This window comes from Panthera pardus, unplaced genomic scaffold (genome assembly GCF_024362965.1).
Source record: "Panthera pardus isolate Hobbes unplaced genomic scaffold, ASM2436296v1 HiC_scaffold_7, whole genome shotgun sequence".
Classification (NCBI taxonomy): Eukaryota; Metazoa; Chordata; class Mammalia; order Carnivora; family Felidae; genus Panthera; species Panthera pardus.
The window spans coordinates 81,029,570-81,057,274 of record NW_026527002.1 but is presented as its reverse complement, the minus strand read 5'-3'; the positions used below and the strand labels follow the sequence as shown (position 1 = coordinate 81,057,274).

General features: G+C 64.3%; 1 protein-coding gene across 3 annotated transcripts in view; it reads left to right on the top strand.

The window, feature by feature from the left end:
- Positions 1–2,710: 2,710 nt before the first annotated feature.
- Positions 2,711–27,705, top strand: part of LOC109273031 (maestro heat-like repeat family member 5) — a 30,553-nt gene continuing 5,558 nt past the window's right edge. For 2 of the 3 annotated variants that reach the window (XM_053896076.1, XM_053896075.1), the window contains exons 1-25: positions 2,711–2,839; positions 6,273–6,313; positions 6,439–6,556; positions 8,506–8,654; positions 9,725–9,808; positions 10,745–10,861; positions 11,213–11,332; positions 11,864–12,013; positions 12,125–12,244; positions 12,354–12,430; positions 12,862–12,997; positions 16,643–16,738; positions 17,203–17,307; positions 17,719–17,854; positions 17,933–18,027; positions 19,245–19,394; positions 20,220–20,374; positions 21,352–21,496; positions 21,817–22,001; positions 22,364–22,501; positions 22,692–22,803; positions 23,046–23,189; positions 23,764–23,940; positions 24,772–24,927; positions 26,970–27,092. In XM_053896076.1, the coding sequence (XP_053752051.1) occupies positions 6,296–6,313; positions 6,439–6,556; positions 8,506–8,654; positions 9,725–9,808; positions 10,745–10,861; positions 11,213–11,332; positions 11,864–12,013; positions 12,125–12,244; positions 12,354–12,430; positions 12,862–12,997; positions 16,643–16,738; positions 17,203–17,307; positions 17,719–17,854; positions 17,933–18,027; positions 19,245–19,394; positions 20,220–20,374; positions 21,352–21,496; positions 21,817–22,001; positions 22,364–22,501; positions 22,692–22,803; positions 23,046–23,189; positions 23,764–23,940; positions 24,772–24,927; positions 26,970–27,092 (3,006 nt within the window). In that variant the 5' untranslated portion in view covers positions 2,711–2,839; positions 6,273–6,295. The remainder of the gene's footprint in view (positions 2,840–6,272; positions 6,314–6,438; positions 6,557–8,505; positions 8,655–9,724; positions 9,809–10,744; positions 10,862–11,212; positions 11,333–11,863; positions 12,014–12,124; positions 12,245–12,353; positions 12,431–12,861; positions 12,998–16,642; positions 16,739–17,202; positions 17,308–17,718; positions 17,855–17,932; positions 18,028–19,244; positions 19,395–20,219; positions 20,375–21,351; positions 21,497–21,816; positions 22,002–22,363; positions 22,502–22,691; positions 22,804–23,045; positions 23,190–23,763; positions 23,941–24,771; positions 24,928–26,969; positions 27,093–27,705) is intronic. The other variant, XM_053896074.1, reaches the window with a different exon arrangement.

The following is a 27,705-nucleotide window of genomic DNA, read 5'->3' as shown; positions in this document are numbered from 1 at the left end:
CCATGAGCCGAGCCTTCTCCGAGCACTCTGTCCACTCCATGCCGCGACTCGGGACCCCTCTGCCCCGGGCTGCCTTCCCCCAGTACCCTGCAGTCACTCACATGCAGCTCGACCTTGGCCACCATGGGGCTTGTCCCCACCTCTCAGATTGCTTGTCCTGCCCCCTTCGCCCCGCCCCTGCCACCCAGCAGCCACACAGCCCACCTGTCTCCAAAAGCCTCGCGGTTACGGTGTCGAGGTGGGATTCCTTCCCCCCAGCCCCACCCCGTGCCCCTCCCCTGCTCCCCACCGCTGCCATTGTCAAACCCCCCATGACCCCCCCCAACCTCGGCCTGCCCATCCTCGCCCCTCCTCTCACAGTGGTCCCCCCCAAGAGCACCCAGGGTCCTCTGTCCCTCTCTTGCCTCCTCCAAGAAGCCTTCCCAGGCTGCTCCTGATTCCACACCCACTCCAGGGTGAGGGCCATCCTCCTGCTTCCTCAGATTTTTGGCCCCCAGCCGCAGGGCGATGGCCACACCACGGGCACCTGCACTCTCCTGTCTAGAAATTGGTGCTTTGAGTCCTGGCCGCTGCTTGACTTGTGACGCGGGCTGTCACCGGCCTCGCCGGCTCCTGGGCAAATGCACCCTGGCCACCCTGCAGCCCTCCTTCTCCAGCCGAACTCAGGCCTGTTTCCCCCAGCCCCTTGCCTCCTCCAGGACGCCCCTTCCTGAGAGCAGGATGCCTCCCAGCCCCCATGCCGTGCTCCCAGCCTCGGGAGGGGCACCCACTGAGCACGGGGCCTGGGGGCACCAAGCCCCTGGGCTGGGCAGGCGCCTGCCAGTGGGGTGCTTCCCGGTGCCCCGGCGCCACCCACTTCCGCTCAGAGCCACCACTGGGCGGCTTTCTCTACCCTCCAGGTGGCTGCCCGCCCAGTCCCGGCGCGCCCGCGGCCCCTGCCTGTGGCCTTTCTGCTCAGAGCTCTGAAGCAGAGGCCAGCCACTGCCCAGTCCCTCCCCCCTGACCAGCCACTCTTCCCCAGACAGCCCTCGTCACCACAGAGACGGCACGTGCCACCAGAGGCCCGGGAACTGAGGTCCCCGTTCAGATGTGGGGCCCTCGAGGGCCACGTGCCCACAGTGTGGCCTGAAAGTTCGGTTCTACCTGACTGCGATCTGGAGGCGTTGAGGGTCTTTAGCGAGCTCCCCCCGCCCCCGCCCCGACACATCTCAGGGCCACTCTGGCCCCTCTTCTCGTGGCGAATGGTCCAAAGGGCTTGTGGGGGTTGGGAAAGCCCTTTATGTGTCCCTACAGTGCCTCAGAGCCTGGACAGGGCTTCATCAGGGTCCCCCACCGCACCCCGCCCTCCCCACCAACACCCTCCAGAGCTAAGAGCTGTGGGCCTTGACCAGGGAGCGGGGGGGCACAAGTGGGGAGACAAGTGCCCTCCCGGCAGAAGGTTCCTCGGGCCACAGCTTTCAAACTGCCCAACAAAGCGGCCGCTGCCTGTCCTGGGGGAGGCCTCATTCTGGGGCTTTCTCTCTACACCGGGCTCCCAGCCTCCCGATGGCCTCACAGATGGAGGCCTCAGGCCAGCCGCCCGCAGGGCCCCCGTTCTGAGCCCGGGACCCACCTCTCCCACGGCACTCATGGCAGGAACCCCCCCATTGGACCGCTTGTGGGGTCACCCCCAGCTTCCTTGGGGCCCCATCCCTTGTCAGCCCCTGCTGGTGGCTACGGTGGCCTCAAGGAGCCGGTTCGCATTGTACTTGCCCGCCTGCCTCTCCACCAGGGCAGCGGCGCCTTCTGGGGCCTCACCCCGAGCTCATCCGAGGGGAGGGGGCCTCTTTCTAACTCAGCGGTCTGCAGCCCTGGGATTTTCTCTGCCTGGGGAATTGGAGAGCCCCACTGTTGATCAGGGATGCCCTCGAGAGCGTCCCAGAGACAGTGACGGACCTACAGCACTCTCAAGGGGACCTCTTCCAGCTGCCCCCAGGGGTGGCTGGCGGGGGTGTCTCTGGAGGAGAAAGCTCTTACAATAAAAACTCTTAACAGGTCAAGGCTCCTCAGGGGAGTTACGCGGCACGCTGTTCTCGGGAAGGCTCAGGAGTGCACCTGCTGGTGGGGCTGGGGGGGGGGCGGGGGGAGTCCCGGGCGGAGGGCGCGGCCGAGGCCCCGTGTGGCAGTTGCCAGGGAGGGGACCCCTGGTCTGTCTCGGCCGGAGCCTGCTTTCAGTCACTGAGCAGCCCTGGGGGATGGTGAGGTGGGTGGGCGGGTGGGGGGGAGAGGATCCCTTGGGGAGCACTGCCAGGGAGGGGCTCGGCTTCCCCCGGGGGCAGGGGGTGTGGCTGCACCTCTGAGTGCCCCTCAAGGGGAGGCCATCACGGAATGCGCCCGTGGGCAGGTGGGAGCAAGTCTGCACCCGTTTTGTATTCTCGGGGCTTTGGGGGGCCTGGCCCCGGGCGGCATCCGGATGGTGGTGCCGGGGACACACGCCCTCGAGGGCCTGCATGGTGCTGGTCAGAAGCAGGCAGGGGTCTCTCCAAAGACGGGCCCCTCGAGCGAGGCCTGACTGCCGCTTCCCGGCTGCGACAAGGCAGGGTGGGCACCGCCGTCTCAGGCCTGTCTGTCCGGGTCAGCGTCCAGACCTGCCCAGGTCCAGACCAGCCACGCGCGCCCGGAAGGCCCTCAACTGCCCACGATGTCAGTTGGGGATGGAATTCTCAGGACAGGGTGGCTGTTTGGGAAACAGGGTCAGCCAGGGAAACGCGGTTTCTGGACCCACTTTCTCAGGAGACGTGTCCCCACTGAGCCCTGGGATCAGAGACTCGAAGACTCACGGAAGGAAGGCCGCCCGGAGGTATCCACCCCGACCTGAGGCACAGCTGAGCCGCCCGTAAATGCACAGCTGGAGCCACACCCACAGGCCTTTCGACATTTTTTGTTAATGTTTATTTCTTTTTGAGAGAGAGACAGAGACAGAGACAGAGAGGCAGAGCAGGAGCAGGGGAGGGGCAGAGAGAGAGGGAGACACAGAATCCGAAGCAGGCTCCAGGCTCCGAGCTGTCAGCACAGAGCCCGACGCGGGGCTCGAACTCATGGACTGCAAGATCATGACCTGAGCCAAAGTCGGATGCTTAACCGACCAAGCCACCCAGGTGCCCCCGCCACAGACCTTTCTAGATGCCCCCCAGCACTCAGGGCACCACACTCACAATCACAGACGATTTTGACAGGGGCCTCCAGTCTGCATGACGTCCACGGGGCCTCTGCTGACCTCCAAACGGCAGTGGGGAAAGCCAGACACACAGCTGCTACTGCCCCCGGCTGCGCGGTCTCCCTGGGTCACTGGAGGAAGGCCCTTCCGGGTCACCTCCGCCTGGCTTGGCTCCCAGCCCCGTGAATCCATAAATGTCCTCCAAGTCTCCCCCAGGCTTTCTCGGAGAATAAACCCTTTGCCATCTGGTGGCGGCCTGTCAGGGCCTCTAGGGCTGGGTGACCTCGAGCCGTCACTGCCTCCCAGCCGCTCAGATGTCTGCAGGACGCTGCTGGTTTGTGCAGGGGCTGGGGATGGGCTGGCGTCCTGCCCCCCTGTGAACCTCTCCCAACACCGGCCTCTCCCAGGCCTGAGCAGAGCCCCACCCTCGAGGCCGGGGCCTGACCCCTCCCTGTCTCCTCAGGGTCCCCGGACCTCGGAACACAGGTTGCAAATTGTTGCAAAGGGTACAGGAAACAGAATCCCCTGGAAGCCCGACACCCCGAGATGACTTTTGACTGTAAATCTGAGTCATCGAATTTTTTTATTCCCTGTGGGCTCCTAAGCATTTCCCCACGTCGTTGAACAGTCTTTAGAAACCCGACTTTTGATCACTGCCCCTCCTTCCTCTACTTTGGAACATAGCTTTTTAAATCCATGAAGCACCCTCGAGTAGGTAGATTTTTCATGCATTTCTCTTTTTCCAGAGATTAAATTCCCAGAAATGTGCACCTGTGTGCACTCTGGGGGTCTTAGCTGAGATTCCCTCTCTTGGGGGCTGTTATCTTTCACAACCTTTTAAACAGTCTTTACTTGTGAATAACATCTTTTACACGAGATTTCGTGGATTAGCCTGAAGCTCGCCTCTGAGTTGATTCCCAGCGTCCCCGAAGCGTGTGTTTAGCAAGGCAGGCTCCCCGTTGGGACCTTATGGCCCGGGGAGGGAGGCATTAAGGGAACCCCGGGGAGGAGTGGGTGGGGGCCAGAGCAGAGGGCCAGCAGGTTAAGGGAGCACGGAGTGGAGGGGTATGCAGGCGACAGGGAAGGCGTGCTCCGGGCAAAAGTAGCTTGTGCAAAGGTACAGGTAGGGTTCTGAGTGTGGACCCTGGGGACCAGGCAGGGAGCAGCAGTTGACAGGGTCCTGGGGGCCTGGGGTGGTTCCTTCCTTTGAGAGCAGTGGGCAACTCGGAGGGTGGGTCCCTGCACCTGGTGGTGGTGGCGGGAGAGGAAGGGCCCTGCAGGTGGGGGGCCACCCCTGTTGGGGGAGATCAGCGAGCAGCGGGGGAGCCCATGCTCTCCCCTCCCCCAGCTGCTTTCCTACCTAGCTGACCTCTGCCGTCTCTGGCCGAATCATCCTCTTTGGGATTTGATTACTTCGGGGCCCCTGAACATTACTTCCTGGGGTCCGCTGTCCCCTTCACGGACTTTGGGGTCTCACCTCACCCACTCCAGGAAGCCTCCCAGGCCTGCTCCCACTATCACTGCCAACAACCTGGCCCCCACCCCAGGCTGGGAATGGGTGACAGTGGCCCTTGTCTCACCCATGGACAGGGCTTTGGGGACCAGTTCAACCTGGGGTTCAACCTCCAGGAAGAACTCTCTCCCCCAAACACCAACATCCTCCCGGCCAGAACCCATAGCCAGAGTGCAGGTCACAAGGGCCTTGGAGGAGGTGAGCGCCTGTGCATGGGGTGTTGAGGGCGCCCTCAGGAGTGTATCACCAAGAGTCAGGCGGGAGCAGAAGCAGGGCCTGCTGGGGTCAGGAAGGAGTCTCGGGGACCCTAGATGAGGGAGCAGCCAGCTCAGACCAGGGTGGGGAGGGAGGGGGCTGACGCGGGCCCCGAAGCGACAGGGTGCTGAGGGTCTGGGCGAACAGGGGGGTCAGATGTTGGGATCTGGGGTGCCGGCTGCAGGTGGCCCCGGGACGGAGGGCAGGGCTGGGCTGTGGCTGTCGGTTGTCACCTACTCCAGGCCTGTGCACGGGACACCGGACATCTGTCGAGTGAGGGAAGGAGGAGCAGGGGTACTCGGGAAGCACAGGAGGCTCCCCCGAGAGCCGACTGGCACCCCTGTTCCCTGGCGCTGTGCCGGTGGGTGTAAGAGCCCAGACGGACAGGGCCCCTGCCCCTGCTTGGGGAGAGGCTTTCTCTGGCTCACCCTCAGGAGCACCTGCTAGAGGGCACGGACTCACGGGTTCACCTGCCTTCACGTATTCCTGTACACACTGGGGACTTGGGGTGCGGACACCCCTGCCTCCGGTGGGGAGGGACCCAGAGCGGGGCCCCAGCTCTCCGGGAGACTGAAGCAGAGGCCGGGAAGAGAGACTTGGGCTCAGGAGATGCGCGAGGCTCCTTTTGGGGCCCAGGGAGAGAGGGGGCAGTGGGCGGAGGAGAGGACAGTTTTGGGGAGTCACCAGGAGTTAAGGTGGAGGTGGGAGGGGTCAAAGGGCCGCCAGAGCCCTAGTGTGGCTGATGGTCTTGGAGGCGCTCTCTCCCGGAGGAGGAGCCTCTGGGCCAGGGTCCTGGGGGAGAGCACTTGCGGGGGGCCCAGCCCAGAGAGGGGTGGCCCGGAGCCCAGACTGGCAGCATCGGGGTCCCCTGGATGCTTCTTAGAAATGCACATTCTGGCCTGTCCCGGGCCCTCTGAACCAGAAGGTGCCCTGGAAGCGGGCCCTTCGCCATCCCCTCATGCTGGGGAGCCTGGTGGAAGGGTGGGTGGGTGTGGACGGCCCAGGGAGACGTGACGGCAGAGGAGGGCCCCGGGCTGCCATGAGGCTGCAAGGCCGGTCAGGGCACATGACTCTTCCACACAGGCCCAGGTCAGAGGGGGCGGTGGGTGTCTGGGCTCTGGTCCCCCTGCATCCTGGGAAGGCTCTGGTGAAGCTCCTTTGACCCTCCACGATGCCCCTGGGCTGTGGGTGTCTGGACAGTGGGAGGCCCGATTCGGGATGTGGAACCCGAGCCTCTGGGAGGGGGAGCCTGGGGCTGGTGAGGACCCGATGGCCTTGAATGTCAGCTCATCCTTCCTCCTTCCCTAGGTCCCCAGAGCTCACGGAGCTGCATGACTGAGGGGGCCCTGGTAGGTTGGGGTGACTGACTGGGGTAGGGTCCTGATAAGGTTGGGGCAACTGAGGCGGGGGCCCCAGTGTGGTGTGGCCTCTCTTCGGCAAGTCTGACTGGTCCTGCCCTCTGTCCCCGCGCCAGAACCTGCTCTCCAGGGAGGTGACGCTGTCCATGGTGGCCATACCCAGCGAGGGTTTCTCCTGTCCCCACTGGAGGTCCAACTGCCTGTCGCCCGAAGGGGAGCAGAAGCTGGATATTGGTGAGCAGGTGGGCTGGGGGCTGTGGGGATCGGGGGCCCAGTGGGCGGTCTCTGGACAACACTGTCCTGGTCCCCTCCAGGCTCGGAGCACGTCCCTTCCCCCGGCCGTTTGTTTCAGGTCACTTGGCTTCCATTTGCCAAGTGTCCGCTCTGTGCAGGGTGTGCGTGCAGAGCCAAGGGCGGCACGGAGGGTGCCGTGGTCTCGTGTCTGCCGGGTGCTGAGGGCCGCCTCCATGCACACCTGACAGAAACTTCTGGAAGGGCTTTGTCTCTGGAGTCTGACAAAGCAGGTGAGGCTTGCTCTGGAGGCCTTGCTCTCCCTGCCGGCCTGCAGCACCACGGAGGACCACAGCCGCCCAGGCCACCCCCAAGAAGAGACCAGGGTCCACAGCTGCTCGGGGGCAGGTCCGGGGGGGAAGGGCACTGGCTCTGTGCCACCGGCTTCCTGTGGCCCTGACAGGGAGGGGCAGGGTGGTCCCCCACCTGCTCTGGGGGCACAGGCCCCTCGAGAGTGCTGTAAACACGAGCATTTGTTGTTTATTTGCGGTTCTCGTGCTGGGCACGAGATTCCCAAATCTAATAGATTCCCAACAAGCTCTCATTGAATGAATGAATGAATGAATGAATGAAACAGCAGATGGACCCAGACGGCAGCGGGTCAGCACCACGAGTGAGGCCACCTCACAAGCCGCCTTAAGCCTGGGCCCGGCGCTGGCTTCGAGCGGTGGCCCTGGCTGTGGGTGTCAGCCAGGGCTGGGGGGGGTCCTGAAGCGGGGTGTGCTTGGGCCCACCAGCAGCCCCGAGACCGTGGGCCACCGGGCGATGCTGGCTCCTGGCCCGCGGTAGGGAGCGGCAGCGCGGGACCCACCCTGCGGCTGACCCCAGGCCTGACTTTGTTTCCATTCCCAGGGGGGCGCTGGCCTCGCACCCCCCACTCCCGCTTTCTCCTGATCAAAGCGGCACTGATCACCTCTGTAAACCGTGTTGAAGGATTTGGTTCTCAGAAGGCTCCCAGGCTGTGCCTCGTGAGCCGGGAAGCTGGTCGTCCGAGTGGCTCGGAACACGGTTTTGACGTACGCTCGAGAAAGGAGTGCTGTCATCTTTCAAAGAGGACGGGTCCCTGCGTCCACCCCCAGTGCTGGGATGGCGTCTCCACCCCTCGCTCCTCCGCACCTGTGCCTCGACAACCTGGCGGGAAAAGTCCTGTCTCCTTGTGGTTTTAATTTGCTTTCCTTGTATCGCTGCTGAACGGCCTTCTCATCTCTTTACTGGTCACCAGGGTCTCTTCTGGGCGCCTCTCCACCCCTTCCCCACGGTGGCTCAACGCTCTCCTGACCTAGAAGGGTCTGGAGCATCGATACTGGCCTTCTGTCGTAGACGTCCCGTGAAGACGTCTCCTCAGTTTACCGTTCCGTGGGCTGTAACGATGGCTTGGGCCCTAAGCCGACGTCGCTGACTCTAAAAGCGTTTTCCCTTTTGCCTCTTTGTGTCATATTCAGAACCTCTACTCTGGGGTTTCCAGGTAACAAAGCCACGTCTGCTCGGCATGTTCACAGCTGCCATTCGGAAATTCAAGCTTCGTAACTGCCTGCTATTTATTTTGGTGTGAGAAGTAGGGCAGGGACGTAGGTTACTTTTTTACTCCAAACGATGAGCGACTCCTTTGGGACCGCGTTCTCCTGGGCTGGCGTTTTGTGCGTTCCCGTCACGAGGCGTGTTCTCTTCGCCTGGCTGGCTGGGCTCTGCGGCGGGCTGTGCCCTGGCACCCGGGGCGGCGTCTGCCCTCTGTGTTTTGCCTCCTGGCTGCGCTCACACCGGTTTCCCTGCAGACGCGTTGTCAAGAAAGTCCTTTGGGCCATGTGACCGAAGGGCACGGCCGGAGCCAGAACTGGGGGGTCTAGGCTTCCGTCTGGTGCCCCGGCACCAGACTGCTCTTCTGTCCTCTGCAGAGCACCTAGGCAGGGCGAGCACGAGCAAGCCCCCCAATGACGGACCCCTCTGGGAGGAAGCGCTCGTCGGCAAAATCAGGACCATGTCGGCCTTGCAGAAGAGCCAGGCGTTGGAGGCCATCCAGCGCCACATCCGGGAGCACACCCAGGTGGGAGCCCAGGAGCCCTGCTCGTCCGTGCGGGACGCTACCTTCTGCCACTCCAGGGCTCACGGGGTGAGCCCCGAGGCCCGCACTGCCGCTTGGCTCCCGCCGGCCTCGGCAGCCCCCGAAGCCTCTGACCTTCAGGGACGTGTGGCAGAAGGTGCCGGGATGTAGGAAGGTGTTGGGCCACAAGCGGAGGGGCAGGTGGGGCACAGAGGCCCTGCCAGCTGGTGCTCAGACGTTGTCACTGGGGCCTGGCGGCAGGTACGGGCCAGGGAGCCACATGGAGCCAGCCAGCCTGCCCCCGGCTCTAGGCCCCGGGGACTGGAGAGGACCGGGCGGTGTCTGGCCCACCTCTGTGCCAGGGGACCTCCCAACCTGTGGGCCGCAGGAGGCTCCCCAGCTCAGGACTCCTGCCATCGTGGGGGGCCAGGCCCTGCTTTTCCCTGACGCCCCACACACTCTGGCCTGTTCAGCGTGAAGGCCTGAGCCACCACTGGCGGTGGCTGAGCTCCCAGGTTGGGTAGGGCCCCCTCGGCCCCCGTCCTCCACCTTCCTGCTGCAGAGTCTTCAGGAGTTCAGGGCCGACAGACAGAATTGAGTAGCAGGGACAGCAGCACGGACGTGTGCCTAGAGGGAGACGGGCTCTAAGCACACACACAGCTTGGCTTCGGGCCCCTGGAACCTGGCTGATGGCCAGGTTCCTGCTCTGCTTCAGAGCAGGGGAGGGAGGGACATCCGGCCAGTGGGAAGAGCCCGTGCAAAGGCCCTGAGGTCAGCAAGATGGCAGCATGAGAGGGCTGGGGGACACTGGCAGGGCCAGAGTGTCACAGGGTCCCCAGCCAGCTTAAGGGGTGCAGGGGTGTCCCGCAGGTGGGGGGCTGCCAGGGACCAAGCAGAGGTGGGCACAGCCCTCTGGCAAATATCTCCTTACCCTTTTGGGGAGTGGTTTGTCTTCTCTGCTCACCCACAGGTGCCCACCCCGAGTTTTCATCCCTGGGGTTTCCCAGCGGATGCAGGGGTCCAGCTTCCCCCGGAGGGTCGGGTGGGGCCTGAACACTGTGTCCCGCCCACAGCTCATCAGGAAAGAGGTGCCCAACGCTGGCCTCCAGGAGCTCCTGGCGGCCTTGAACCTAGAACTCAAGCAGCCTTTGGAGAAGGTCAGTGCCTGGGGTGGGGCTTCCCGGGGTCTCCCACGTGTGTGCTCAGAGCCCCCGGGAGGCTGTGACTGCAGAGAGCCCGCGGCCGCTCAGGCCCCTTCCCTGCTTCCCAAGTGATTGTCGCCATCTGAAGCCCTGCGCACACGGACGACGCCGGGAAGGCACGAGGGGTGCTGTTGCAAGGGGACGGCGGCCTCGGGGCCACTTCGTGTTCGCTGAGCCCTGGCTCCCAGCCGGCCAGGCCCTCTTCCGGGCCCCAGGGGCGCGGCCGGGGCAAGGACGGCAGGCTTACGCTCTAGTGAGGGAGCCACGCTCGACAGTGGGGTCATCGGTGACAATCAGGAGTGCACTCTGTTCAAGTTGTGTTGCCCGATGTAGAAACTACACATTTTCATCGGGAGAAAGATAAAGGGGAATTCCGGAACACCCTGAACGCAGCCTCCTGCGTCCGCAGGAAGTGAGGCTGGGGGGCAGGGGGGTGCAGCTCTGCCCGGGACACCTGAGGCGGGCGGGAGGGGAGGTCCCCTGTGACCGTTCGGCCCTGCACAGGACGGCGCTCAGGCTCGGCTTGGGTGTGCCCGGGGCGGGGTGGGGGGGGTGGGAACCGCGGGAGCCTCCGGGGAAACCGAGGCACCGCAGCCCACACGGCGTCTGGGTACCGCCCTGCAGGACCCACGAAACTTGGCGCTCAGGGTCTGGCTGCAGCCCCAGGCGCGGTGAAGAAGCCGTTCAAGGTGGGCGGGGAGGGGGTGCTGCGGTGGCCCCCGCGCCTCCTGCGGCCTCAAGCAGACGGTGGGCGCAGCAGCCTGAGGCAGGAGCCGCGCAGCTCGGGAAGGTGCTCAGGACAAGCTCCGCGAATTCACTCGCCCCTCGCCCTGCGGTGGCGGCGCCCCTGTCCCCGTGCCCCGTCCCACACCCCCTCCTCCCTCCCCCCAGACCTTCCTCTTCCACTTTTACGGGCTGATCCTCCGAGAGTGCGACTGTGCGGACCTGGTGAGGAGGCACCTGGCCGGCCTCCTGGAGCTGTCCCACCAGTCGTCCGGCCAGCGGGAGGTGGGTGGCAGCCCTCGGCACCCCCGCCCCTCCGCCCCGCCCCCCGCGCCGCCCCACCCCCCGCGCGGACGTAGCTGCTTGACGGCAGATGGGCACCCCACCCTTCACGCCACGACCTGGTGGGGCTCCCGCGGCCCCCGGCGCTGTGCCGAGCGACAAGGGGCTGCGGTGCGGGTGCCGCCTGGAGGTGACCTCGGGCACCTGTCCGCGGCCGAGTCCTGGTTCCATCCCGCCCCGGCGGCCCCAGTGGGACACACGCCCTTCGGGGCCCCCGGGAGGGTGGGGAGGAGACGGCAGGCCGCGTCCAGCACTGCCGCGTGGGGACGAGCTCACGGCGTCTCTGGCCCACAGGGCATTGCCGTGGCGGTCGGCATCGTGTCCTCCACGCACATGCAGGAGGTGTGGGCCGCGCTGGAGCACGTGGGCCGCACCAGGTTCCTGAGGACTGTCTTCACGTCCTCAGACAGCCAGGTCGAGAGGGCAGTGTGGGGGCGGCAGGAGCCAGAGGGCCGGGATTGGTGCAGGCGTGCTCTGAGCCTCAGTTTGCTCGTTGGAAACGTGGGGGTGACCCCTGCCCTGCCCACCTTCCCGAGGGGTTGGTGTGTGGGTGTCAGACCTCCGTTCTTGCTGCGGCCGGGGAGTTTTGAGCCTTGTCCTTGGGGCCCCACACGGGATCCAGAGCCTCCGCCGGGTCTGACGGTCGGGAGCCGTGTGGCCTTGCCTTGATTTTCAGGTGGGGCGTGTGGCCCGGGTCCTGTGTGTCCACGTGTGCACCCACCCTGGGGGTTTACTGGAGCATCTGTGCTTTGCTAGTCCTGGGCACCCCGCTGGGAAGAGACATGAGCGACAGAGACCCCCCCAGACGAGAAGCAGTACCTCCAGCCAGAGGGCGGGGAGCCCGGGGCCCGGGGCCGCGGTCCCGAGGCGCACGCGGGGAGGGCCCTCCCACGGAGGGCGGCGGGTAGAGAGCTGATTCCCCAGGGGCCACCACTCTGTCCGCAGCAGCCGGAGCCGGACACGCACTGGAGATGGGCCGGCAGCACCTCCCTGCTCTGCTACGGGCAGATGGCTGCGCGCGCCGGGGCGCAGATCCTGCCCTGGGTGGACAACATCGTGTCCAGGATGGTGTACTACTTCTCCTGCAGCCGCTATGTGAGCGCGGCCGCGTCCGGGGCGGCGGGGGGGGGGGGACCCGGGGGGGGGGGGGCGCGTGTCCTCTGCCGGGGCCGGCCCACTGACCCTCCCCGGACTCCGCACGGACAGGACAACATCCTGAAGACGAGCTTCCTTTCGGCGACCATCATGCTTTTGAAGGCTCTCAGGCAGAACAGCACCCCGAGCTACAAATTCTCTCAGATCCCAGAGCTCATCCAGTGCCTCCTGGTGAGCGATGCCTGCGGGGGCTCCCGGGGGCTCCCAGGGCCGCCAGCGGGACCAGGAGGCTGAACCGACCGGGCACTCTGACTCGCCCCCCCCCTCCCCCCCCACCCAGCGCATCCTTCAGAAGGAGCCCAACTTCCTGGCCACCCTCTTCCGGGAGAAGATCATATTGGTCATCGTGGGACTGAGGTAACTCTCCTCGGGGTCCAGAACGAAGACAGGCCAAGGCATTGCGTGGGGGTGGGGGTCCACATGTCACATGTGAGGAGACGGGATGTGAATAGGGGACCAGGAACACGGGGCTGGCCCTGCTGAGGCCACGCACCGTCAGCCTCGTCTCCTATCCAAGACGGGTCGTTCATGTTGACACAGACCGATGCCCAACCTGGTCACACACCAAATCCAGGCCTCAGTCACAACCTGAGCCTGACCCTGGGCCACACGCTGAACCTCGACCTTGACCCCGGTCACATTCTGGGCCCTGATCCTGGTGACACCCACTCGTAAATCTTAAGTTGTGTAGGCCTCTCCCCGCTGGGAATGCATTTCAGCCTGGTGTCTCATTCCTGAACCGTGGGCTCTTGTGAAAAAGTCCAGAATCTTCTCCGTGTTTCTTCCAGCAACCTGCGGCCCAGTCTCAAACCCATGGTCAAGTCCCAGATCCTGCACACCTGCCTGCAGAGCCTGTACAGGCTCCCACCCACGGAGACGCTCAGGAGCAGTTTACCTCTGTTGGACGTGGCCCCAGACGTCACGGTGACTGCCTGTTCCTGTCTCTGGGTGCTGGGTTCCGGGTGCCGGGCCGGCCTGCCAAGCCCTGGCCGCGTGTGTGAGCGAGGGGAGCACCGGAGAGAGCTCGCCCGGCCTGGGTTTCTTCCCGGCTTCGCCACAGGCTGGTCTTGACCTTGGAGCCCGAGTCTTGAGTTCTGCCCTCAAGTGGGGCTCTGGTGTCCATGCCGCCCCCTGAGGTGCTGTGATTCAGATGGGACAAGGAAGTGACAGCACTCCACAGATGTGTGCCGCTTCCGGCTGCCTATTCAGCAGCTTCTGCTGCCCGAACAGGGCTAGCGTTTCTTCCTCGGGTGGGGCAGACAGAGCAGCTCGGATCCCCACCACTGGCAGGCCCAGCGTGGGGTCTCCTCCCAAGACCCTGCTCCCTACCTGGAACCCCCCGGTGGCCGGGGACACACACATGCACCCACATGCCACCAGCCAAGCTCCTGGGAGTCCCCCGTCAGCAAGAAACAGCAGGCCGGCGTGGAGATGAGCCACGGCAGGGACCTGAGCTGTGGCCAGGCTGGGCTCCCAGGGAGCAGACCGTGGGCCCAGAGTTGGGGGTACACTCTCAGGAGAGGCCCGGTGGGGAGCTGAGAGGGTGGGGTGGGGTCACAGGAGAAGCATACTCTGGTGCGGCTCGGGGAGGGCTCAGCCGATCCCCTGGGAAGCTCTGGTACCGAGGGAGCTCAATCGTGACATCGGCCGGCCCATCGCTGGCCCGTGGACAGCCCGCTTCGAGGGAGCGTGAGCTTGGAGGTCAAGTCCTGAGCGTCCAGCAGCCGGGAGTGGGTGCCTGGCCCCCGACTCTAACATCTAATTGGAGCCCTGTCCCAGGAAGGAGGGGCCGGGGCACCAGAGGGGAGGCCACGGGTCGTGACACATGACACGGGGGGGAGCTGGGTCTGGGTGACAGATTTAACAACCGAAGTGTCACTGCCACGCAAAACATGGCACTTTTCCAAGTGAGTGGTTCTACACGTTTTGACCTGGATTTGTGAACCTATCCTCAAAGCCAAGATGAACACGTTTATCACCCCCAAAGCCTCTGTGTGCCACCACGGGACTCCTCTTTGCTATTGTCATCATAGTTGGTATCTTGTAGAATTTCACGCAAGTGGGATCATGGGGGTTCTGCTTAGCTTTGCCTGGACGCTTCCCGATCAGACGACCTGGAGATTCGTCTACACTGCAGCCTGACGGACGGCTCATTCCTGGTTCCCGTGGCACGGTATCTGACTTTTCGGATGCCCACCGGGTGTCGATGTGCTCGCCGCACGAGGGGCACTGCTAGTCAGGCTGCTGTGCACACTTGTGTGCGGGTCTCTCTACAGGCCTGGATTCTGTTTTTTGGGTAAACACCCAGGACCGGACGTCTGGGCCATAAGGCAGGTGTGCGTTTAACTTGCCAAACTGCCTTCTAACCGGCTGTGCTGATTTGACTGCCACCAGCACGGACAAGAGCCCTGCTCCTCCCACATCCTTGTCAACACACGGTGTAGTCGGTCGTAAGCGCTGGCCATTCTCCTGGGTGTGCACTGGTGAGTGGTGGTTTCGGTGTTCGTGTCTCTACTGAGAGGAGCATCCCCTCGTGTGCTTTTGACCATCTTTGTATCTTTTTTTGGTGAGCTGTCTGTTCAAATCTTATGCCTCTTTAAAAAAAATTTTTTTTAATGTTTATTTTTGAGAGAGAGACAGAGCACGAGTGGGGGAGGGGCAGAGAGAGAGGGAGACACAGAATCCCAAGCAGGCTCCGAGCTGTCAGCACAGAGCCCGACGCGGGGCTCAAACCCACGGACGCAGGATCGTGACCTGAGCCGAAGTCGGACGCTTAACCGACTGAGCCACCCACGTGCCCCTCTCGTGTCCAATTTTTAAGTTGCATTATTTATTAGTTTCTAGAGTCCCTTTTAGAGTTGCTATGGGGGTCCTTTATCACACAGGTGGTCTGAACGTATTTTCTCCCGGTCCCCAGGCTTTCTTTTTGTCTTAATGGTCTTTTCCGAAGAGCGGAAGCTCTCGATTTTGAGGTTGTTCAATGTATCTGTTCTTTCCTTCGTGGGTTGTGATTTTGCTGTTGTATCCAGGAATTCTTTCCTTAGGCCAAGGCCGCAAGGATTTTTCTCTGCTTTCTTCTGGAAGTTTTACGGTCTTAGGTTTCACACTGAGGTCCGCGATAGGTTCTGAGCCAACTCTTATCTGCTGTAAGGAACGGCCTGAAGCTTAGCTCGTTGCGCATATACGGACACCTTGGTTGTTCAGGACCCATCCGGGTCCCAAGTTCGCCTCTGTTGAAAGCCAGCTGACTGCGTGTCTGTTTCCGTTTCTGCCTGTTTATTCTGTTCTGAGCCGTGTCTGCCGATGCCACAGTGATGTTGGTCCTGGTAGCTCCACAGGAAGGGGTGAAGGCCCCCAACTTGGCTCATCTTTTTCAAAGCTGTTTTCTGCTCTCCCGGGTTCTGTGCACCTCTGCACGAATCGCAGAATGAGTGGCTCAACCTCGAGTGAACGGCACCCTGGGGTTTCGATTGGAGTTGCACCCAATCTACAGACCGACTTGGGGAAGACTGACACGTTAACACCGGTTTGTGTTGCGAGCTGGGCGCTGGCGCACCTCTCCGTTTAATTAGGTCGTCTTCAAACCCCCCAGTTGCGTTGGCCGGTTTTCCGTGTGCTCGCCTCGGACGTCTTTTGTCAGAGCCTTTCCTCTCTCTATTTTCTTCTGATATTGCCGATGATATTTAAATTTTTAGCTTTCAGTTGCTCGTTGCTGGTTTATAGGAACACAATCGACTTTTTTCGTATGTTGACTTTGTGCCCGAAACCCCGCTACACCGCGTGTTAGCTTTTCAGAGCCTTGTGTAGATTCCACAGGGTTTTATACGTGACTTGTGTGAACAGTCTCCTTCTTTCTTGTCAACGGGGATGGTGCTGTGCTGTCGCCCTCCTACCCCACCGCCCTTGCCAGGACCCGCCGGTGGTGGGAAGAGACACCGCGTTGTTCCTGACGTGATCAGGAATGCATCCGTCTTCGCCATCGAGTCTGCTGTTGCCGTGACTTGCTGTGGGTTCTCTGATGCTCTTAGTTAGGTGGAGAAAGTTCTCTGCTAGTCCTGCTTTTCGGACAGTGCTCATCAGGATGGATGTTGCATTTTGCCCACTGCTTTTGCTGGGTCTATGCAGATGATCAATTTTGATATGCTGTTTTCATTTTCACTCAGTTCAACGTACTTCCTGGTTTCGGCTTCAGTGCTGGGGGAATACGCCCAGGGGCGCCGTCTGAGGAGCCCTGGGCTGGGCAGCGTGCCCACAGCAGCATCGGGAGCTCACTGAACTCTGCCCCTGTTCTGGGAAATTAGGGGCAGATTCAACACCCTCAGCGGTTAGGACCTGAGGCCCGGCAGCCGGGAGGGCACTGTGTGTCCCCACCAGGGACCGAGTGGGGACCAGGCCTGGAGTGGACATTATAATCATTTCCGCAGGCCCCGCAGGGAAGGGTGACCGAGCCCTCACGGGGGCGAGTCCCAGGGCACCAGGGGAGAGATGGGCGAGGGTGTCGGCCAGGGAGGGCCACGGTGCTGGCGGGTCGCCCCCCGGGGAGTGACACCAGGCCACCGGCCCCGCCAGGCGCTGTACCGGAAGTCGATGCAGGCACTGGACCTGCTGTTGCAGAGCCTCATCTCCGAGAACAAGAGTGTGGACGAGCTATGCTTCATCCTGCAGGTGAGGCTTGGGCTGGCGGGGGGCGCACGACTGGGGCTCCGCCCGCCCGGGGTGTGTCCCTCGGACACAAAGGCGGCCAGGTGTGCCCCACGCCGCTGACCCGGGGGCTCTCGTCAAGACAGGGGTGGGCGTTTCAGAACAGCCGAGGGCCCTGCGAGGAGAAGGTGACCCTGGCTCATCTCCGGGCACCGCCGTGGGCAGGGAGGAAGTCCCAGGGATGGTCCGCGGGCTCCCGCACAGCCGTGCAGACGTATGCCCTCAAACACCCTGGCTTCCCTCTGGGCGCAGACCCGGCCTCGCCCCGGGGAGCTGAGCCGGTGGCCGGGCACGGACGGGCGAGCCATCTGGTGGGCACGCCTGGCTGCGGCCGGCCCGCCATCGCTCCGCGTCCCAGCGGCCACGTCCGGGAGGGGAGGGTGGGTCCGTGCGCTGAGCCGGCCTCGGGCTCTCCTCTCCCATCGCAGCACATGGAGCCGTGGCTGAGGTCAGACAGCAGCCACGAGCGCCAGCGGGCGGTGCAGACCATCTTCCTGTTCCTCAAGTACGTGGTGGACTACGTGGGGCTCACTGTGAGTCACCTCGCCTGGCACCCTCGGGAGGGCAGCCAGGAAGGTGGGCCTGAGCCCAGAGAGGGGCCGGGAGCCCCCATGGCGCGGCTGCCTCCGTGCTGGGCACCCCGGCCCTCGTTCCTGATTCTCGCGGCCGTATTCACGGAGCGTCTCGGCTGCTAGGCACGGGGCTGGGGGGCAAGACGCAGGCCCCGGGGTGCCCCCAGTCCCGGGGCAGGGGTCACAGTTCAAAGAGGGCGGCGGGGGGAGCTCGATGGCCAGGCCGCCTCAGAGCAAAGACTTGAAGGAAGCGGGGAAGGGAGACCGGTGGCGGGGGAGGCGGTCCCGCCGTGGGACGAGGGCCTGGGGGCGCCCTGCCCACGAGACACCTGGCGGCCGGGCCTGGCCTCGCTCACTGCCCGCCCCTCCCAGGAGGAGGCCACCCCCTCCATGCTGGGCCACCAGATAGGCCTGCTCATGCTGCTGTGGAGGGACAAGGAGCCCGTCACCCAGAGCCACGCCCACCAGTGCGTCTACCTCCTCCTGCAGCTTCTGACCCAGCAGAAGGGTGAGCTGGGAGCCCCCCACCTCAGGGGCGCTGGCCGCTTGGCCGCCCCAGGCCCCCTGACTCGGTGCCCCTCGCCAGGCAGCACGTCGAAGTTCATGTATTTGAATAAAATGAAGAACTTTGAAGCAAATGCCAGGAGGGAAACAGAAATGAAGTTCTACGACCTGGTGAAGGTGGGGCCCGAGCCGCGCGCAGCCCCAGGCTGTCCGGGAGTGGGGGCCTCTCCGGCCTCCACCTCCCTGCCCATTCTGCAACCTGCGCAGGGGAGCTGGGGGGCGGGTCAGGCGTAGCCGGGACGTGGATGCTCTCTTGCAGGGAAAGCACCCCATCACTCTGCCCCTTGAAATCTCGGCCTGCACCCTCCCGCCCGTGACTTGGAGGTGCGGCAGGGCCCCTCTGGAGCCCGGTCCTGAGGCTCTTGCTGACCTCTCCCTTCTCGGCCCCCACTCCTCTTGCGGCCTCACCCCTGGGGCCCCTCACTAGGGCGACAGCTGGGTTTGCCTGAGGCTGTCCCGCGCTCACTACTCATGCACAGTCCCGGGCAAGCAGCATGCTGTCTGTCTCCCTCGTCCATCGCCTCTGCCCTCCCTCCCTGTGTGCGTCCTTCCCGGGCCGGCCCTCCCCTCAAGACGGACGGGGCATCAAAGCTTTGGGTTTGAGTCCAAGCTCTGCCTCAAACTGCGGGGCGGTCATTCAACCCTTCCATGCCTCAGTTTCCCCACCTTCCAAGTGAGAGTCCCTGAGCCTGACCCCCTGCCTGCTCTCAGGACAGGCTGGGACAGGAGCAGCAAGGCCTCAACACCTCCGTGCAAAGGGTCGTCCCCTGGGAACCCCTCCTAGGGAGTTGGCCACCTAGAAGCCTGTGGTCCTGGTGGGTTCCCTAGAAACAGAGCCTGGGACAGGAATTTCAGTGCAGTTTAGGGGACAGAGACTCACGCTCAGGAGGAAGGAGTAAGGGAAGCAAGCTGGGGATGGGAGGAGCCAAGAGGGGGGTGGTCTGTCTGACCCAGGGGAGTGTGGCAGCTTAAAGTGTCCCCCACCTCGAGGCAGGGGCTGGACCCTGTACCCCGAGTCAGTGACTGGCTGTGGGCTGCAGGGTGGAGGGGCACCTGACTGCCTGGGCACGACTGCTTGCTCCCACCATCCCCAGAGTGATCCTTCAGCCCTCGGCGGCCACACCACCCACCACTGAGGCAGGAGGGGCGGGGCCCCAGCAGCCTGGTGCGGGGGAGGGGACAAGTCTGCTCGCCTGGCATTTTTTCCACCTCTGAGTACGAGGAGCGCCCCCACCCCGGCCCTGTCTCCAACCCCGACGCAGGAGGGGCTGGAGGGCTGAGGACCACCAGGGAGGGTGCCGCCTCGGCCTCTCACCGCAGCGCCCCCGGCCCAGGTGCTGGATGGGAACCTGACCATGGGCCAGCACACACAGCTCGTCCTCACTCTCCTGCGAGGGCTCTGCAGCCACAACCACCTGCGCTGTGACCTGGCCTCACAGTTGCTCCTGATGATCGTCGAGGACCATAGCATCAAGGCAGAGCAGGTGGGCGCTGAGCCCCGGCTGCGGGCCACCTTCTGCGGACCTCCCCACGGGAGTCGGGGGACCCGCTAAGGAAGGATTGGGGTGGGGGAGGCCGGCTGGCCCCGCGTGCACGCGGACGCACCCGTGTCTGTGCACACACGTCTTCACAGAGAGCGCCCGGGCCTGGAGGCCGTGGGTCCCGAGCTCAGTCCTAGCCATCCGCAGTCCACGGCCCACCTCCCGCTCCCTGAAATAGCACAGCCTTGTTAGCAGGGCTGAGACCCAGCGATGCCCCAGGGCCCCTGGTTCACCCCTCCCGGCCGGTCGGGACCCTCAAGGTCCCAGAGCCCTGATAGCAACACCCTGCCTTGTTCATTCAACCCTAGTCAGGAGAGAAAAATTCCCTGCCCCCACCCCCTCCCCCACCTCCCTGGGGATTTAACTGCCTTTCGTGGGGCAAGGGGGCGTGGCCAACCTAGTTCACAGCCCACACAGGCAGGACCGTCTCTCAGGGGCTGCCAGGCCCATCAACCCTCCTGGCCGCTGGGGGTTGATCCTCACTTTTTCACAGGCACACAGGGAGATGGGGTGAGGCCGTGGGGACGGCGGGGCCACACCAGCTGTGAGCCACGGTGCCGCTTCCACCGCCGACCCCACCGGGTCCTGCACGTGTCCAGATGCCTCATCGTGGGGCAGGGATCACGTAGCGGTCAGGCTACCGGCTGAAGGCTGGCAAGGCCATCAGGATGCCTCACGGGGGAGGCAGTCCCCGGCCCCAGCAGGGGACGGAGGCGGGAGCTGGGGGTGGCTCTGACGCCCCCTCCCGGTCTGCCCCTCCCTGCTCAGGTGGCTGAGATCCTGCAGGGCTTGTTCCAGGAGCTGCCCTCTATCATCTTCAAGAACACCCTGCAGACCGTGATGCAGGCCGTGTCAGTGTTGGGGACTCAGCACGCCCAGGAGACAGTCGAGGTGATACTGTCCCTGTGTCACCCCTCTGAGAGGTATGGCACCGGCACCCACGACCCAGAGGTGAACACCCATCCTTCCTCCGTGGTCTCCCCTCCCAGGCCACAGAATCCCTGGGCAGGCAGCGGCATGCACGACACTGGCCCTTCCAGTGAGAGAGACTCCACTCTCCTTCCCAGACTCCCGAACCACGGCCAGGGGGTCCCTGGAGGTGTTCTAGGCTGAGGGGTTAAGGTGGAGGCTCCATCAGTCCCCAGAGGGGGCTTTTGGCATGGGAGCGTCCCTCAGACCAGGAGAACCCCGAGAGACCAGCTGGCAGAGGGGCCAGAGGTCAGCTGGCCCCCAAACAGCCCCCTCCAGCTGCCCAGGGCCCCAGCACACACACGGGCCCCCTGCCCTTCCGGGGCCAATATTGGGTTTCCAGGCTGCACCGTGTGGACGTCATGAGCTCCAGCACCGTGATGCTGGGCCTGGCCTGTGAGTAGAGACCATGTTCTAAGCAGCCTGAATGGTGTGTGTGTGTGTGTGTCCCCTGAAGTCTGAGGGCCACTGGAGCACCAGGGTGTCTCCACAGCGTCTCAGGGAGCACCGGCTTGTCACAGGCCCACAGCACCTTGGACAGGGAACAGAGCTCTGGGGGATGCAGGTCTGTGAGCCCCAGGGAGACACGCCCAGTGCAGACCCACTTTGCCCGCTTTGCCTGAGGGGTGAGCCCCCACCCCCACAAGCTGGGGGGAAGACGGGGGCTCTGTTTGGGGTCACGTGGCAAAGGAGTGCGGGAAAGCGGGAATCAGCACCGACATCAGGGAAAGCTAGCCTGTCCTGTGCTCGGGGCTTCGAGCGGGGGCCCCATCCGCATACAGCCTCCTGGACCCCGCGGATGGAAGGGCTCACCGTCCCTGGGGGGCCGGGCCATCTCAGGCCATCCTGCTGTCCCGAGGGTCACGTCCCGCCCGCCCCTCCACCCTGCATGGCCAGCCACCTGGAGGCACTGGGCCCCCTGCCTCCCCAGACAGGTCATACCCCTGTGGAAGGCCCTAGCCAGCAACACCCAGCTGGCCCGCAAGGTCCTCACCCTGCTCTACATGAAGCTGAGGCTGCGACCCCCCAAAGAGCTCGTCAGGTTCACCCAGCAGGCGGAGCTCATCTCCCTGCTGGTGAGCAGGACCCCCCCGCATGCCCACCCGGGCCCCCCGCCCCCACAACCGCGCTGTCATCCAGGGGCCCTGCGGGATGCCTGGCTGAGCCGGCAGGTAGAGGGTCTCGGCAGGAGTAGCCGAGGCCTCTTGACTGCTGAGTGGCCAGCAGAGCGGGGCCAGCGCCCCCGGGAGTGTCCCGGCCCGAGGCAGGCATAGGCGGCAGGGGCCTGGGCCCGGGGGGGGGGGGGCGCCCTTGCTTGTGACTCCCCACTCCTCTGCTCATTGGAGCCGGCCCTGGAGAGTCGCCCATCTGAGTCCCGCTCTGTCGCCCGCCGCAGGCCCTGGGTACCATTTACGAGCTCCTGTACACCCAGGAGTACAAGGCCACGGTGCGCTGGGCCTTCGCAGGGGTCCTCGTGGGCCTGCTCACGCAGCTCCATTACCTGTTTGAGCTGGATGTGGTGGACGGCATCTCAGACTACCAGGAGGATGTCCTAGACGGGAAGCCCCTCAGCCCCTGCAGGTGACATTTGTGATGGGCCTCGGCGCCCAGCCCCCTGGGGAACCCCAACCGTGCCCTCTTTGGGGTTCCTTCCACATACCCACGGAACCCCTGGCGGGCACCAGGCCCTGGGCTAAGTGCTAGGGACCCGGAAAGGAATGCACTCTGGCCCCACCTGGAGGCTTTCAGTCCCGAGTAGGGAGCAGGGGGCACAGCCACCAAAAGCCAGCGGGAGTGAGAATCCTGGGGCAGAGCAGGCTTAGAAGGTGACAGCTCACCGGGGCCCAGATGGGAGAGGAGGTCGCCGATGACCTTACGGTCCAGGCAGAGAGCCCAGCCCCGAGCCCCGACTCACCTCTCCGCACACCCCCACCTGCCCCTAGGACATGCCTGGAGGCCCTGAAGGGTCTCTTCTGGACCACCAACTACTGGGAGGTGTTTGCCTACCTCAAGCTGCTGAGAGGCTGGGAGCTCTTTGAGCACATGGAAACCTACACCGAGGGGGTGACCCTCTTGGCTAGGTGCGCACAGCCTGGGGGGGGGAGGGTGGTGCTGGCCCCAGAGAGCATTCCTCATGGGAAGGTTACACCCCATACTGGGAGCTGGGCTCCAGACTCAGTTGCCTGGGCCATCTCCCCGAGTGAGCAGGGGGTTATGGGGGCCAAGGATGGAGACCTCAGGGCCCCCGTGCCTGCCTCTCTCATCTGACAGGGCCATGGCCCACTATGACTGTGAGGTCAAGGCCGTCTTGGGACAGGCGGTCATCTCCCTGAAGAGCTCTGAGGAACGGGACAACATCGTGGCCATCCTCATCATCGCGGAGGTCAGCCCCTCCCCGGCCCCGCCCTGCCCCTGCCCCTGCCCCTCACCAGCGTCCTCGGGCCCTTAGGAAGCTCCGAGAATTGGACTTCCGCTCCAACCCTCCCACATAAAGGTATCCTAACTTCTGCCTTCCGTGTCAGACCTGCTTGCTCTCTGGAAGTGCTTCCTTACGTCTAACCCACTATCTCATGCTGTGCCACAGGCCCATTTTCCCTGGTAGCTGACTGTGCCAACACTACTCAGTTTCTCAACAGCCACGAGCTCACCCAGTACATGTCTCGGAGAACCGTGGACAACTTCCTGAGCCTGGGCCTGAACAACCCCAACCAGCTGGTGCGGGCCATGAGCCTGAAGGGCCTCAGCAGTGCCCTGAGGCATCCTGAGAAGGTGAGAGCAGGGGCTGCTCGCTCCTATCCCAGGAAGACTTCAGGGAGGAGGAGGCATGTGAGAAGAGCCTCCACGGCAGGTCAGATTGGAAGGGGTGGGTGGGGAAGGCAGGGCAGGCCAAGGCAGGAGAGGGGGGGAACGTTTGGGGAACGTTTGGGGAACGGTGCTGCGTTGCATGCGGCGGGGATCCTAGAATTTCAGGGCTGGAGGGGGCTCTGAGGTCTGCGACTTTGGCTTCCTTTCTAGTAGGGGTCTCTTACCCGACAGCACACCTGCTAGGTGGTCCTGTTCATGCGCCACCCGTCACATAGAGGACTGGCACCTGGCTGGGTGTGGATGCACGTCCTCCTTCTGCCCTTTAGGCCTTCCAGAACAAGTCCATGCCCCACGGTGCAGGCCGGGGGGGCTGGGGCTGAGGCCCCTGCGGATTGTTAAAGGAGGCAGTGCGGGCAGGGAGCAGCAGCCACGGCCCCGCCGAGTTGCCGACACCCGTAGAATAGAAACGGTGGTGAAGTCGGGAAGGGCACTTTCCAGGGAGCGGGGCAGGCCCGGGAGTGGCTGCGTCCGCCCGCAGGTGATGCTGCTCCGGAACCGGCTGGCCGGGCTGCTGGACGGCTTCGTGGGGCCCGAGCCCAAGGATGTCATGGGCCTGATGGAAATCCTGGGCGACATCCTGCACCGCCTGGGGACCCAGGGCGTCGGCGCCACCAGCCTCAGGATAGCCCAGCACCTGCTGCAGCTGTTCGACAATGTGAGGAGCGCTCCTCGCCTGAGCCTGCCAATCCCTGCAGCCGCGGCTGCCACCCCAGCCAATCCCAGCAGCCGCGGCTGCCACCCCAGCCAATCCGAGCAGCCGCGGCTGCCACCCCAGCCAATCCGAGCAGCCGAGGCCGCTTCCTCCCCCCCCTCCCCTCCCACCCCCGGGGCTTGTGGGTAAAGTCCTGTGGACCTGGGCGGGAGCCTGGCCCCAAGGAAGGTAGGTTCTGGGAGACCCCTGGGCCGCCTCAGAAATGACCTTGCCCAAGCCTCGTGCTCCCCCACGCGGAGGGCGCGGGCCGCGGCCAGGAGAGCAAGGATGGGCGGGGGGCGGCAAGGCGGCGCAGGCCCGTGGTGCAGGTGCAGGGGCTGGTTCGCAGCTTCAAGGCGTCCTCATCGCCCCCCTTTCCACCTCCCCCCCCCCCCGCCCCCCGCACAAAGCCCGAGGCCTCTTGCTGGGTCTCAGAGCTCAAAGTGACCGGTCTGGCCGCAGGGTGCGCCTGGTCCGCCCGGGAGAGGGGGTGAGGTCGCTGTGGCCGAGAAAGGGGTTGGCCGCAGCCACCGGAGGGGGTGGCAGGAGGAGAAGGCGCCCCAGCTGCCCAGAAGGCTGGGTTGTGCGTGCCAGTGGGCGGCCCGGGCAGCAAGGTGGGTGCGGTGGAGGGGTGCAGCGGACGGTCCCAGAGCTGGAGAGGGCGGGCGTCGGCGTCAGGGCGCATTGGCCACCGCAGGTCCCTGGGCCGGAAGAAGGGTGAGAGATGGGCGGTGGCTGGCAGATTGGGGGGCGGCGGGGGGCCGCCCTGCGGCTGAGGGCTCTACCTGCCGGCAGGAACAGGCCGACGTGCGGGGAGGGGCCATCCTCCTGTACGGAGACGTGCTCTACAGCGGCGGCAAGAAGTACCAGCAGGCACTCAAGAATCACGCTTTCCAGGCCCTGGTGCCACTGCTTTTCCACCTGGCCGACTCCTGCCCCAACGTGGTCATGGTGAGTGGCCCCCCCGCCTTGCAGGCGACAGGCGCAGGGAAGGAGAGGGCCCGTCCCAGGTGGCGGGGCCCTCACCTCTACGTTCTCCCCCCAGTCTAGGAGCCCGCGAAGCACCCCCCACCCGAGACACACACACACACACACACACACACACACACACACACACACACGCAGTCAGCCTCAGGAGCCTGGAGTTTGGGGCCCTTCTCGCTCCCCGCTCTCCCCAGGGCCTAGTGCAGACCGTGCCCCCCTCAAGGGCACTGCCCCCAGGGAGGCACCGTGTCTGACTCCCACAGAGGACCCATAGGGCGGCCCTGGAGCTCCCAGCCATTTCAAGGCCCCAGGTTTCCCAGATCATCCGTTTGAGCGGCCCCTCTGGTCTCGGGGAATGCCCCTTCCGCCCTCTACACTGGGAACGCCTGCTTCTCGCCTGAGACTCCATCCAAGTGCCCCCCTCCCCCACTCAGGGAAGCTTTCCTGGCCTCCACCCCTCAGCAGCGTTCTGCTGGCCCTGGGTCCCCATCCCTGGGTCTCAGCTCTCACTGTGGTCACCTAACAGCCTGGCTCGGCCAAGTAGGCCCTGCCTGCTGCCCTCTTGATCGTGGCCACCTCCTTCTCTCCAGCCCCTCCTGGGGCCCTTGGGAAACTGCCTGAATTCCTGCTTCCTTCTCACAAAGGGACTTCCTTCAGTCCCAGGGCTTCTCTCTGCCCCTGCCCCAGACCCACAAGACCCAGGAGCCCTCCGGACCCATCACTGGTGGTGTGATGGGCTGGGAACCCCTCAAGCCTGGGAGAGGGTCCACATCAGGTCTGGGTCTGCACAGCCAGCCAGCAGCCCGGAGCCTGGCACAGGGCAGCTGCTGAGTGAATGTGCAGCTAAATGAAGGGGTGAACGGAAGGGTGGATGGGAGACCAGTAGAAGGCAGGGGTGTCGCCAGGTCGGGGGGCTAGAGGGGTGCAGCTGGAAGTTCAGAGGAGAGTGTCAAAGAAACCAGGAGAGGCTGCCTGGGGGAGGCCGGCCTACTCAGTCTCACAAGCTGTAGTCTTAGGATAAGTGGCCCAGAGGCCAGGGGCCTCTGAGTGAGGGGGGCGGTGCATTCTGTGAGCTAATGGGAACACAGGAAGTTGAGGGCGGGCCTGGGCCTGGGGTTGGGTCGGAGGGTCCTCCTGTGATCAGGGTCTCGTCCTAGATGCTGAAAAACAGGTGCTCCCCCCCTCCGGAGCACAGTCTCCTGGGGACATAGGCGTGGTCGACTCAGGAGGAGGTTGAGGGCTTTGGAGTGAAAACCAGGTGGGCCGATCCCCCCTCAACTCAGCAAGGGAGGGAGAGGTCAGCTCGGGGACCGGCCCGTCTCGGCTCAGGTCACCGCCACCAAGAGCCGCGGACAGGGCTGCTGGTCAAGGGTGTGGCAGGCTGGTCCCCTCCGGCCTTTCTCCTGGGCACATGGATGGCGTCTTCTCCCCGTGTCCTCACGTGGTCGTCCCCCTGTCTGCGTGTCCAGATTCCCCTCCTGGTAAGGACACCAGACAGCTTGCCCTAGGGCTACCCAGGGACCTGATTACCTCACCTCTGTTGAGACCGTGTCTCTGGACAGTCACAGCCTGAGGTCCTGCGGGTGATTTCCGCCCGTTGTGGGTGGTACAGGGACCCTTTAAAGGAGTTCTGAGACTAGAGGCGGGGCTGTTGGGTACTGGTGAGTGAGGGACCGGCCTTCCTCCCCTGGGTGCCTGTCCCCCGGCCCTTGAGAGACTCCCTCATCAGGAAGGAAGCCTGGGTGGCCAGGGTGACCACTGGCCTCTCGAGTTTTTGTGTGAATTAGAGCACGGCACCCACGGGGCTTGGGGGGTGAAGACACTACGGCGGGGCACCCTGTGCCCCCTCCGGGGTGTGAGCAGGCTACACGGCCAGGGCGCGGCTGTGAGCGGCGTCCTTGCCGGGCCGGGGCCCTCGGTGCCTCCGGGCCACTTGTCCTGCGGTCTGTGCCCGGGAGGGTGTGGATGCGGAGGGAGGTGACCCGTCTGTCTTTGCGTGGCGCCCACAGAAAACAAAGCTGACCTTCCTGCGGTGTGCCATCCTGCTGAAATGGGAGTTCCGGAAGGAGCTGTTTGGGAAGCTGGCATGGGGTCGTGGCCTCAGCGCCGAGAACGACGTTTTCATCTACACGGTAAGGTGTCAGCACCCTCCCGGATGAGGGGCAGGGAGGCCGGGGAGGTGGACGGGGGCCGTGCGCAGTGAGGGTCCTCACCCCCAGCACCCAGAGGGGGACGGGCTTGATATAGGAACCCTCTTGGGTGGCATCTGACTCGGTCCTGCGGGTGTTGGTTAGAGGCCCGCTCCGTGCTGGGCTGGCCCCTTCAGCCTCCCTCAGTGGGCCCCCTCTGTCAGTAACCGAGCTGGGGGCCTCCAGGGCCACATGGGGACCGCCCCACCTGGACGGGGAAGCCCTACCTGGAGGCAGTTCCCATGGCCACTGCGGAGGGGCCTTTGGGGAGCGTAGCGCCCACTGATGTCCCAGTGCAGACATGGGGAGGGCCCCGTAGCTCTGGGAACCCGGGAGTGGCCACACCGGGACCCCACGGACGTTCTTGGGCCCACACGCCTTGCTGAGGATTCGTGTGAGGAGACGCGTGTGCGTGGGGCGGGTGAGCAAGAAACCACAGCTCTGATTTCTGGTGATCCGTTTATTTCTGAGTCCAGACCCTCAGAGCCCGGCTGGGACCCCTCCCCAGCGCTCGGGGACCGCGGTCCCCATCCCGGGCTTTTCTCCAGCTGGTGGC